This window comes from Lycorma delicatula, chromosome 4, assembly GCF_047948215.1.
Source record: "Lycorma delicatula isolate Av1 chromosome 4, ASM4794821v1, whole genome shotgun sequence".
NCBI lineage: Eukaryota > Metazoa > Arthropoda > Insecta > Hemiptera > Fulgoridae > Lycorma > Lycorma delicatula.
Window position 1 is genome coordinate 180,424,630 of NC_134458.1, and position 14,183 is coordinate 180,438,812.

At 24.0% G+C, this 14,183-nt stretch overlaps 1 protein-coding gene across 1 annotated transcript in view; it reads left to right on the forward strand.

Moving 5' to 3' along the window:
- Positions 1-373: 373 nt before the first annotated feature.
- Positions 374-14,183, forward strand: part of stw (laccase) — a 339,959-nt gene continuing 326,149 nt past the window's right edge. The window contains exon 1 of the mRNA XM_075362086.1: positions 374-596. Coding sequence (XP_075218201.1) covers positions 464-596 — 133 coding nt within the window. The 5' untranslated portion in view covers positions 374-463. The remainder of the gene's footprint in view (positions 597-14,183) is intronic.

Here is a 14,183-nt window from a genome sequence, read left to right on the forward strand (position 1 = left end):
AGTAATACAGTTAGAAATAATACACAAAAATAATATAATTTATGTACATGATAAACGATTGAAAAGTGAATTAAGACTATTATTATAAAATGCATGGAGCGTGCTTTAGAACGGGACCGGATCAATTGTTAGACAGACACACAGACAGTGAGCGAGAAAGAAACACAGAGAGAGATAAACTATTCGTTGGACAGGTTAGTTCGAAAGGAAAGGTACTCGGTAAAAGGTGTGGCGGGGTAAATGAGAGAAAGGACTGTAAAGAGTCAGTAAGTAAGTAAGGTAAAGTAAGGTTGAGGAAACCCCCACCAAAGGAGATTAGAACACGCGGTGTTCAACTACAGTTCTATCAAACGGCAGTCCGCAGGTGGAACTGGAGTCGCGAGGTGTGTTCCGAGAACAGTCAAGAAAAACAAAGATTGGGAACATAACGCAGTAATAGTGAATTTTTTATTAAGTTTTTGACATGAACCGATATAGTTTATGTCTATCGCCCAAAAGGGCTTGTATTTTATTTTTTATTATCGCCTGCAGTGCCACTGGTATTCATGCCACACAGAGTAATACCGGTACAAGTAGTAGGATTAAAAAACGAACAGGTAAGGAAAAAATGCATATTACTGAAGAAAAATCAATTTTTTTATCTTCTAATGAAAAGTATCGTCAAAAATAGTAATTAACAGTATAAAGAAATAATCAATAACTCGTGAATTTTAATAATAAAATCACAATTTTTTTATTTTTTAAACGTAATAAGCGGTGCGTAACGGGAAATTTTTTTTCGTATTTCATTGAAACGGTTTGTGATTTACACGATTTGATTCAGCTAAAATAAAACTGCACGAATAAAAAATAATAAGGTATTTAATACACTTTATATAAGGGAAAAATTATTAAAAAAAAAATTATTTCTCGAAGATATAGAATTTACATCGAAATATTTTTTTCCTATTACGCTTACAAAATTATAAAATCGTTAGTATAACAAATTTAAATGTGGTTGATGCTAATAAACTACAAGCGATTTAAAAATATATATAATAATAAAAACAAGAAATTATATTAAAATTTTATCTACTGTATACAATATACAAAATTAATTTATAAATAATGAAATATAATTTATAAATTTTAGTTTATTAAATTCTGTTTTTATGTCGTAAAAGATTTTTACCCAGTAAAAAATTCTAAAAAAACTAACGAAATTACTCTAAACGAAAAATAAAAATTCGGCGAGGTTGTATTCCCTGAATTTTTAAAAGACTGAAACTACTTTAAAGAAAGTAAACAGAAACATAAATTACACAAAAATATTATTTTAAGAACAGATGAAAAAAAAAATTAATTTTTGATAGTTGAATATTATTTTAACATTTCAAAAATTTACAGAATGTTGCACTAAGTACAAAATTTTAATTTCAGTTTTAAATATACTTTAATACTGTCAGAATTTCATTTAAAGATTAAAAAAAAGTATAATATTTTTTTTTGAGACGTGGTCACTAACAATTATGTAAAATTAAATTATTATTACAAGTGAACGATGTTTAAAAAATTAATATATATATATATATATTAATTTTTTACATATATTATATATATATATATATATATATATTAATTTTTTACATATATTATATGTATATGTATAAAATTATAAACATTTTTATTACATTTTAACCTTGCGATACCTTAATAATAATTGTAATGTAATGTTTTTAAAAAATATGAATTTTCATTTTGTTCATAAAAATGTGTGTATATATATTAAAGGAAAAACTTGTTAATGAAAATTGTTAAATGAAAACTGTTAAAATTGTTTACAGTTAATTCATTAATACTCTAAGGAAAGAATAACTTGTCACTCAATATTAAAGCTGTAAAATTCGAACAATTAGAAAAAGAATCTCTGTTAATATCGTGATAAACTTTCTTATTAGATCAAATAAAATTGACTAAATATTTTTATATATATTAAGATATTTGACCGTTGTCTTAAAAATCTATTGTAAAAATAAACATAACATATAGTTTGATTACTCGTTTAACAATCAAAGTAAGATGATGTAATAGAACAAAATAAATAGAAGAAAAAGAAACACAATATAAAATGAAAGCGTACAAATAAAATAGCGTGAAATAAAATCAATTAATTAAGGAACTGATTGATTTCAGAAAGTAAAATAACATTTCATGCGAGGTAAGCAAACATTTATTTTTGTAGATTTTTTTGTTAAATTTAAAAAAAAAATGAAAAGAAATAATAAAAATAATTCAAATATTCTAAAGAAAATAAAATACTAATAATAAATGGTGAAAAATACAATAATGGATTTAAAATTAAAAAAAAAAAAAAAAAAAAAAACTTAAATAAAACAAAAATATTATTTATGAATTTTCAGTTTAACTGATTAATTAAGAAAAAAATTATAACAAGCAAAGTAATTTAAAATCATACAAAATAAAAATTCGTAATTAGGTTTTTAACAGGCTGATTGCCATGAGACATCAAATGATGACTCAGCCAATTACAATGAGACATCATTCGATGTCTCATAGCAAAATCAAATGATATTGCTAAGTGTAACATTACTGAGACATCAACGATGTCTAAGTGTAATGTTACACTTAAGATGCAATATTATTGTTCATTTTTAAATTGTTTTGTATCAAATTATATATTATTTTAAAGATAAAAGTCTGTATATTTTTGTGTGTAGTACAGAACTTTTTCTTTAAATTTTTAATTAAAGAATGTTTTTTTTTTAAATCACCAAATAAAATCAAAATAAACATAATTGAAAAGTGTTGTGATAAAATGTGGATTAATTTTAGTTGTTTACTGAGAAAGTTTCGTTAGATTTTAATATCAAGTACTTTTAAAAATATTAAATTCAAATTTTACTTTAAAAAATCTCAATTCAAAGTATAATTAGCAATAAAATGTGATTTTATTACAGAAGGGAGTGACTTTTAATAATTTATGTTAAAAAAAAGTTAACAATTAATAAGATTATTCAAACAATTCTGGAGTTGTAGGATTAAAATAAATACAATCAGTCAGTAAGTAAAAGATATTACATGTTAAACATTCTCAGTTGATGTCTGAACTTTATTTTTGAATATTTCGAAAAGTAAAGTTGCAAAGTGAAACCAGCATCAAAAATTAGTAATAGGATAACAAAACCTTTATTGAAATTGAAAAAAAAATGACAGCACCGGTGAATATTTTTAGCAAAATTAGTATAGCAGCCTTGGAAAAGTTGCATTTTTCGGTGTGGCAGGCAACCTGTTAATTTAATTTCCTTTAGTATTCTAACTATTTTATATAATTTTAATAAAAAAATATATAATTTGGCATTGAAAAATTTAATTTTAATAGTATAAATAAATAGAAAATAACAATCAACAAAAAAGTTTAAATTTATACAATTATTTTAAAATAATACTAGTGTTACTGTCACGCTGAGCCCGTAGTATACCGATTAACTGCGTACCTTAAGAGTACTTAAGTCTGGAATAATTCGAAACCAAATATCAAACTTAAGAGAAATACAGTCTTTTTAAAAACAGCATAACTTTCAAAAAAAAAAAAATATATATTTTGATCTATTATTTAAAAGAGTTGATAATTTGTATTATTATTTAAATATTTTAAATTAGAAACAGAATAATTTTAAGAAAAAACATATCGCAGTAGTAATAATTTTTTTTTAAGTATTAAATTTTCTTTGGTACATGAATTTAAATCTACAATGCATTTTAATCGATATAAATATTATTTCAATAATGCGGCTGAAATATTTATTTTAATTGTTGTAAATTATTTCTTAGAAATAAAATAATTACGTTAAATATAACACTTTTATATTTATACAGGATATTATACCTAGAATATTATCAGCTGTATATGTATATATAATTTAAACTACATTCAGTCCCCGATTTAATTATTTTTATAAAATTATTTATTTATTTTTTTTTTAACTAACTAGACTACTATGAAATAAAACGCACGATAAAAATAAGAATTAAATTTATTTTAATCTTTTCTTTTATGATATAATATATTTTAGGTGTCCAAAAGTTGTATTGCGGTGGTCCCGGGTTCGAATCCCGGTCAGGCATGGCATCTTTTCATACGCTACTAATTTTCATTGGGCTAATGACCATAGCTATTGATTTCCGGTCTTTCGTAAAAAAAAGGAATTACGTTTTTCTTTATTCTAATAACAATTTATAAAACTTTTAAAATAAAATATTTTTTTCTAAAATGCTTTTCATTTCCCTGAGGCAGTTGTTATAAATTTGTATTTATTTTTAGTTTGGCTTAAAAATGTTTAGTTAATCTTAAAACCTAACTAACTGTTCACAATAATCTTATCAAATCTTTACTGCTTAAAGAAAAGTTTCATTAAAGCTCTTTAAAAAATGTTATATTTATTTTTCATGTATAGCACTTGATAAAAATGATAATTTGCTGTTATTAATCATTATAGAATAATAATAATATAACATAAATGTAAAAGGAAAATGTGAAAATCACGTGTTAATTAAGTCCGTATACGTATTTTAATTTCCTTGCATAAATACAACAAGGAAATTCAAATCAGATTATCATAAAGACGTAATATATCAATAAATACAGATTTAATTTACTTCATAATAAAATACAACTTTTCAATTTACGCTAATTTTATAATTTAAAAAAAATCTCTTAAATTATTTCAAATTTAATCGAAGATAATAAATATGAAATTATTTCAAATGACAGATGCTTTAGATAGGCTTTACTGAATCAGAAATTATAATACCACGATAAACTAAGTTATTTCCTTATACTAAACTTATAATTTTATTTTTAAATAATATAAATCAATTGAACAAAAAAATTCAATTTCAGTAAGTCTTCTTTTAAATATCAGGATATTTAATCAAGTAAAGTTATTACTGAAAAAAAAGTGGATTAATAAATAATTTTATCTCAAAATTATAATTAAATAATTAACAAATTCTACATTAACATTACAAATAAAATTAAACTTAAGATATTATAATTTATTTACTACCTTTAAAACATATATGGTATAAGAAAACAAAAAAAAAAAATATATATATATATATACAAATCGGAGGGGAAAATATTTGAATAAATTTATATATGTAATAAAACAATGTAATATATATTTAAGAAATATAGGTTATAGGGTATATGTGATAGATTTAGTCTGATAAATTTTAAATGTTCTAAATTAAAATGCTTGAGGCATCAAAAATATTATGATGTAACTGTTACAAATCTATTTCATTTTATATACAGTTCTGCCAACCTATTACTCACGAATCATATAATAATAATAACAATAATAAAATTTTATTCCATAACCATTTATTACTTTCTTTTCAATAACTGTTTTAATAATAATCGATATTATTATTTTTATATCGATAATTGATAAATCTTTTATAATCGATTATTAATATTGGAAAATTGCTAGACTTAAATTTTTTTTTGCCGACCGCCGTGGCTGTGTCGTGTGTTGGGGTCACTGCGGAGGTCCCGTGTTCAAATCCCGGTCAACTATGGCATCTTTTCGTACCCTACCAATTTCCACCGGGCTAATGATCATAGCTGTTGATTCCCGCTCTTTCATAACAAAAAACAAAAAAATAATAATAACACTTTCTTATTTTAAAAAATGGGTTATTTAATTAATTATCGAAATAGATTCTCAAAAAAATTATTCTTAAAACAGTTTTAACAAATTTATTTGACTGTCTAGTAAAATTATTTGATGTTTCTTGGGCATCACTTTTGTTTATAAGCCGAAATTTTGTCTAAATTTTATTTACCTTAATTATAAGCCCAATTTTTAAAAATTTATCCTTTACAAGTTACCTTTGCCAAAAATTAAAAACAGATTCTTAAAAAATAATTGTTTAAAATTCTATTTGTTGAGTTTATAACTCTAGATTAAATAATTAATTTTTCTATATTAAATACATTTTTAAACCCAAGTTATTTCGAAATATTTAAATACGTAAAGAAATAATTTTTCTGAGGGGAGTAAAGCAATTTTTTGGGAATTACAAAAAAGCTATCTAGAAAACAAATTGATAGAAATATTAAGATTTCAATTTTTTAAATTTATAACTTTTAAAAAAAATATTTTTTTTTTAAAAAACGTTATCTCATCGAGATAATCTGCTAAAAGTCTTTTCCGCTAAAGCTAAACCCATTCAAAATATTTTTAAATAAAAAGATTAAAGAAATTTTATTAACTTTTAAATCCTCTTAAAGAAACTTTAAGAAAATCCTGGACATGTAACTAGAAAGAAAATTTTTTTTCCAAAACAGACGGCGGGTCAATTATTAATTCACTAAGGATTAATTAAGTTTATTAAAAATTCTCAATTTGAAGCCTCGTACTGGTCGGTGTTTAGCTCTATTAAGCCAATATAAGCTTAATAAAGGCAGTTAATTTTATACGGGTTTGAATACTAGATCCTGGATACCGGTGTACTTTGGCGGTTGGGTTTCAATTAACCACACATCTCAGGAACGGTCAACCTGAAACTCTACAAGACTACATTTCATTTACACTCATACATATCATCATCATTCACCTTCTGAAGGAACCTTACACTGGTTCCGGAGGCTAAACAAAAAAGAAAAAAACAGCCAATATAACCTAAAACTTTTTTCTAATTTTGGTTATGTTTAATTAGTCTGAATTTTTACCGCAAGATAACACTACAGTATAATCATTATACATTGACACAGATGTTTTATTTTTTAATCGATTTCTTTTATTACTTATATAACTGAAAAAATTTAATACCCTTAAAGAATTTTGAATTTAAATAATTTTTTCAACATACATAATTTTTTATGTTTATTTGATCGAACAAATTTTTGTTTCTTTTTCTAATTTTTGTTTAAGGATTACCATTTAATACGGAGAAATTTGATGTCCATTAATTACGTGTATAATGACAAACTATAAGTAACTAGTAAATTCTACCGAATTATAAAAATGGATATAAAATTTTTATGAGGAAAAATTAACTTAAATTATAATAGCGTTAAGCGTAATAGTTTACGTCTAATAAAAATTTGTTTTAATCCCAAAAATAAAAAAGGAATAGAAAAACTGTAGAAGAAGTAATATATAAAAAATTAAATGATAATATTAAAAAGTTTGTAAAAGAGCAGATTGAAATCAGAATTATAAATAGTATTAAACAAACTTAAATAAATGATATTTGTAACCATTATTTTTATTTTATCAATGTTTTTTTAATGAATATTTTTTAAAAAACTACAAGTTTTTAATGAATATTTATTACTTATGCATACAGCTATTTAACGTTTTCCAAACACCTACAAATTTTTATGTAAAATTAATTAATTAAAGAGTCAATAAACTATTATTTATTTCAAAATAAATAAATAGTTATTTGTTGTAAATACTTTTACTTTAGTTAATAAATAAAAATATAATTATTTGTAACTTTTATTACTATTATTTGCCGAAATCGTTTTTTTTAATTTTTATATTTTGTATAACCTCCTCCTTTTGTACTGTGCTAGCGGTCAGAGGCTGTGTTGAGGCATTAGGGTTTTTGGTATTTTTCCTAAGATTATCATCGGATTTGGATAAATTTATTTGGGTCCATTCCGAAGGTAGACTCTTTCGATTAAAAAACAAAATTATCAAAATCGGTTTACTAGCTTCCGAGATATTGCGTAACATACCATAAAAAACATCTTCTTTTTTATATTTTTCCTAAGATTATCATCGGATTTGGTTAAAATTTACATGGGACCATTCCGAAAGCATACTCTTCCGATTAAAAGAAAAATTATCAAAATCGGTTTACTAACGTCGAAGATATTGCGTACATTAAAAAAAATTGTCGAATTTATAACCTCCTTTTTTGAAGTCGTTTAAAAAGTCGACCAGACGGGAATGTTAAATAGTGTTACTATAATAAACAAACTAATAATTTAATCTTTCGTCACCAGACGAAAGAATATGAAGAAATTTACCCTTTTCAGTACAGTATTCTGAAAATAAATTATTTAAAATTCGATATAATTTTGCTGTGATGCTTATTAAAACCTCAATTCCAAAATTCTCACTCATATTAATCTTCATACTTAGTAATATACGGCAAAGCTTACTGATAAATCAGCTCTTTTTAAAATTATTAATAGAAAATTTCTCTTATAATATAAACTACTTCAGAATTCTTTTGTAGGTTTGATAATATAAAATATTATTCGGTAATTTCTAATTTAATTGCTTGTTACGAGATATTTATTGCTATTTTAGATTAACCATCTATTACATTACTTTTCATTATTTATTTATTCTACTTTTGAATCTTTTGAAATTATATTACGGTATTTATCTTAAAATTTATGTAATATTACATTTAATGTGGGTTCTTCTTATTATTAAAATGAAATAATAATTTAAATTTCAAAAATAAAAATAACAAGACCTTACTACATACTTTTTAAGGTAAATATTTTTTTTTCTTTTTAGTAAATATCCACCTTATTCTCAGGTATATAACAACGATTAGGTCTTAATTTATTCATAGACGTATAGTTCTAATATCGCCTGTACCACCCTTTATAAAGCTATTATTCTCCGTTACAACGTAAATAAACCCTGATGGAAAACTATCCGAATAAACGGAGAGTTTTTCACGTGCATTTTTGCGCAGTTCTGCGCAAGAAAATCGACTTTTCCTTTCCGATGGCCTTATATTTTGCAGTTAGCAACGCACTGATTTTCAGAGTACAACGCAAGACATACGTTCGATTAAAGATTAAACCTTTAGACCCCACTGATAAAAATCAACTTTAAACTCACTCACCACTGTGGCTCTGCATAAGCCGGTATGAAAAACACACCAATACAAAGTCAACATAACCTCATTTAAGATTATGTTGTCTGTAAACAACCTTAAATTGAGCGTAATTCAAGAATGACTCAACCAGTTTTCAAAAAAATTTCACATGCACAACTTTAAGATACACTAATACTGCTTATCAAAATTTAAATGAAATTGATGTAGTAGTTATGGAGACTTTCAAGGCACAAATCTTACACACAGGCCTATACATATTATTGTATATATATATATATATATATATATATATATATATATATATATATATATATATATATATATATATATATATATATACATATGTAAGAAAATTAAATTTTAAGGGAATGGTACTTTCGTATCTAAAAACGTACAGAAAATTCGATTTCCCACCGTCGACCGAAATTAGTACCGTACTTTTCTTAAAAAAGTCTATAAAAAAAGCCAAACCTGAATACCACTAAATTACAGTTTTAAATTGAAAGTATATGATTATTTAGGCTAATATAAAGTTAAAATAAGTAATTCTACATCTTATAGATAATGTTTGTGTTATATTTTATAATGAATACAGTTGTTTGTTATGGACAACTGCCTACCAGTTATCCTTATATACCAGTTAAAGCACGAAAAATAATTAATCATTAATCCGCTTCATAGTTGAAAGATTAGAAGTTTCAGTGAAAGCTAGTGATTATGTGGCGACACCTAATATTTATAAAAGAAAAAAATTGTCTGTTTTAACAAGTAATTTTTGACCCTGATACCGGTTGCTATATATGTAAAAGAGGAATAACGATTATGTAAATATAAGGGTAATTTAAAAATTAAATAAAAAGTAATTAATTTAATTTTGCAATTTCATTATTATTATTACAATATCATCATTAGATCTACTTTCCTTTTGATCAGTAATTATCTGATATTAATTAGAACGTTTAAAAAAATAATTTTCTTTTATAAATTTTAACTTTTTCAAAACAAAAATTAAAAAATTATTTAACTGAAATATAAAAAATTAAAAAAGAATTTCTGTTCTGACTCAAAAAGATCTGAAATATTAGCAAAATACTCTATAATATATTAAACAATTTTTAAAATTAGCTTAATTTTTTTTTTCTTTTTGTAGCGTGTGAAATGCCATGGCTGACCGGGATTCAAACCCGGAAATTCCGGATGAAAGGCGCTACCATTCGCGTTATAGAGGCCGGCAAAAAAAATTACTCCGTTTTAATGTATTCTAAAAATACTTTCAATTCTTTTCGAAAGAAATTAAAAATATTTTTATTTGTGAAAATAATATTTGTAACAATTTACTTACAGTTTCATTGTTTAGGAAACCGCTTGTAAATAAAGCAATACAAAAAAAAAATAATATAATAATAATCGTAAGCTACTGATTGATTAATAATCGATAAAAATAATTATCGCTACTTACAGAAATTAAAAAAAATAATTTTTAACAAAACTGGCAAATTGTAACAAGAATTTCCCGGCTACTTAGAGGTGGGGAATAAATTTTAAGAAAATGTTTCCTAAAAGTATTCATTTATAGGTTATGATTAACAAATAAACTTATCTAAAATTTTCTCTAAATCTAATACCCCCCATTCAGATAAGGGGTAAAAACTTCAAAAAAACTTTTCACATTTTAAGTCTGTAATTTAAAAAAAATGTAGACATTGCTTGATAGTTTTATATATGAAGTGTAAAAACTGTCTAAAAATTGTTAAAATATTTTAACCGAAAGGAGACAGAGGAAAAGAACAAAAAACACAATTTCAATTTTAATTGGCGGAGTTGAGTTTTTAAAAATTTTTTTTGGATTTATAGATGCATTGTAGGTAACATTTTTTAATAAATTTTTTAGATTTTTTTTTTTAATAAAGTTTTCTCTAAAATTCTTCTGAAGATAATCGAAATCCCCCACCACATTAATGAATTCTGAAAAAAAAATTAATACGACTACGATCAATGTTAAGTATAAATAACAAATATAGAAATATTTATGTAAGCCAAATTTGAAAAAAATCGGTTTGGTCAGTACTTAGATATAAGCAGTGCGATACACATACGTACCCTCATATATACATGTGTTTTTTTGGTCTAGATGAAATATTTTAACACTAAAACATAACGATTTTTGAATAAAAACCCGATATCTCATTTTTTGTACGAACACCTTATTTTTCCAATAAGACCTTTGCATTTGACCAATAAGACTTTTTGCAATAAGACAATACATTATATTACAACTGTTTCTAGATTTACTTTCGGATCTTGGACCAATATGTGACATAATTTTAGGATTTTATTCGAATTCTGCATTTTTTATTAAATTTCTTGTTTTTTACCTTTCTGTTAAATTCTCAACTTTTTGTTTTATTTGGATTTTTGAAATTTTTTTTACCTTACTGTATACCCTTAAAATTATATTATTAAAATTTCAAAATATTTTCAACGTGCATAATGTTGAATAATTATTATTTAAATCTTAGTTATTTTAATTTTTTTTTTCATAATACTTTAATTAGTTTTGAATAATCGCTTAAAATATGACAGAGAGATTTGGATCTATCAACTAGTATAATAAAATTTCTGATACAATACGATGTCCTTGGTTCGATTCCAAATCTAGTTTATCAAATATTGCATTCTATGTTAAGTAATTATGTTATGTTAAGTAATTATTGAAAACTAATTATAAAAAACAACAAATAATTTAACAAATAAGAAATAACAATAGTTAATTACATTCATTAAAATTTGATCATAATACAATTTTAAATATTACAGCCAATTTAAATTAATTTACCAAAACAAAGATATCCTTAATTTGAATTCTTCTACATTATTTGTAACCCGTGCGAAGCAAAAACATATATAATACTTAAGTTAAATATGATCCTTATAGAAACAAAAACATTATATAAAACTTTAAATGTATAGTAAAGAATATATACAATGAAAAAAGGATTTTAAAATAGCTAGGTAATTAAAATCATATGTTCGGTGACCTTAATGTCGGATAGAACAGAAATTCCTTTAGTGTGAGTTACATCGTTAAAAAACAATAATAATGATTTGCATTCTAAAACAAGTTAAGGTTGCTTATTTTAAACGAATTTAATTTAGTACGTTTAATAACATTGTTTTTTAACAGTTATAATAATTAACATATATAATCAAGTAATTATATTAAATTGAATAAATATTAATGAGCAAAAACATTAATAAATAACGACCAAAATTTCATTCAGTAGCTAAAAAATGTTATATAGGTTGAAAAATTCATTAACATTATATTCTGCCTTGAACTACGTGAATGAAGAACGAAAAAATTATCATTTAAATGATGCTAGAAACATTTTCCTCCTTATATACAACCGATGACTATAAATTTGTTTATAAATAAATATTTATATATATATATATGTGTGTGTGTATGTGAGAATTCATATTTATTTGCTAAATTTAAAATTAAAAACATTCCTACGTAATCAGAGTCAGGTGTACCTTCTTAAATTAGGATGCAATTGTAAATCCTACTGCTATTTCTAAACAGTACACAAACACAAGTAATAGCGTTCATTATAAAGTGGATATTATATATACAACAGATGAATGTGTCTACGCGTAAACATACAGGCACCAACAATAATAAAATCATTAACTTCTACATATGTATACGTGTGTAACTAATTAACATATTTTTCTTTTAATTTTTAAACCTTTCTCTTATTTCGAGGTATACTATTATTTTGTAATCAAAGCTTAATACCCATACATTATAATGTAATTTCAATTTTTCTTACAATTTTTATTTTTAATATATTTTAGGTTTTTTTTTTAATAGGAATAACTTTCTACAGAATTATTTTATAACTATTTTATTAAAAGATAATGAAAATTACAGTACATAAATAAATTAAAACTCTATATATATATATATATATATATATATATATATATATAAGAAGATTTTTCTTATTTTTTATGTAAGCTATTAAAACCAAACAACAATAAATATTTTGTTTTTTTCGTTCAAAATCGAATGGAATCATAAAAGCCCAACGTAGCTGTTTCACATTACATAAATTAATTGTTTAGTTGTGAAAAACTTACAAAAATCTATACCTTAAAATAAAAAATTATATTAGGTTAATGTTTTCAAATTATTTAAAGCCCATACAAAATAATTTTTGTCACATGATACATTTAATCTTATTAATTCAAAACGTTCCAATCTCTTTAGGAATTTTGAATAATAAGAACCATCTACCTCTAAAGGGCCTTCAGTTATCTTTTAGGTGGAATTCCGTTTGTCTGTGAGGTTCAGTCTCATGTGACGTTCACATCTGTAAAGATTTCAAAAAATCTTAAGCTAGAAAGTGTCTGTAGAGGATATGTTACAAAAAAATTATGGGATCAGGCTCACATTAAATATATATATATATACTTTGCCTCACAATTAGTTTATTTACAATCGGTTCCGAGTAGGAAATTCCCCAATTAAATTATATTACTAAAAGCAAATAATGAGAGATTTCCAACGAACACCCTCAATAAAAAGTACATATACTCGTACATAAGGATATAAATTAAGTACATATTTCTATACAATTATATAAAGAGGAAGAGAGTTTTGTTTGTTAGAGATAAACAAAAAAAAAAAAAAAAACATTCAGTCCGCTTGTTTTTTTTTTAAAACAAGCGGGCTGAATGTTCTTAAAACATCATCCTTGTATAACTTTTTAAGATTGAAAATCCAACTTTATTCTGTATTAATGTAGACGACATGGGAATTTTACCCAAAAAAGGGGGTCCCATAGAATCCGGCGAGAACTACATTTTTTCATACCATATCTGTTTTTCAAATTTTGTTTAACATTAGAAATATTGTAGAGGTAGCTGTCAAGCATGAGGGGAACCAAATAACTGTCAAATGGAGACAAATATTTCTAATAAATTTTTTTTAGCAGTAGTAATGTAGTATTTGACCATAAAAATGACATTTGGTTTAGGAGTTTGGCTGACCAAAGTTTTTTATTACTAAGAATTTTGATTTTAATATTGCTTAATTTTTAAGATAAAAACGTAATTTAATTAAAGGGGGTCAAATCGAACCCAAATATTTTAACTAAACATTTTGATCGATTTTTGCAATTGTAGTCTACTCTAAATATTGCATAATTTATATTTTCCTAATGTGTATGTTGTCATTTGTTCAATTAGTAAACAATAACAATATTCCCATTTCCAATGAGTTGTGGATGATA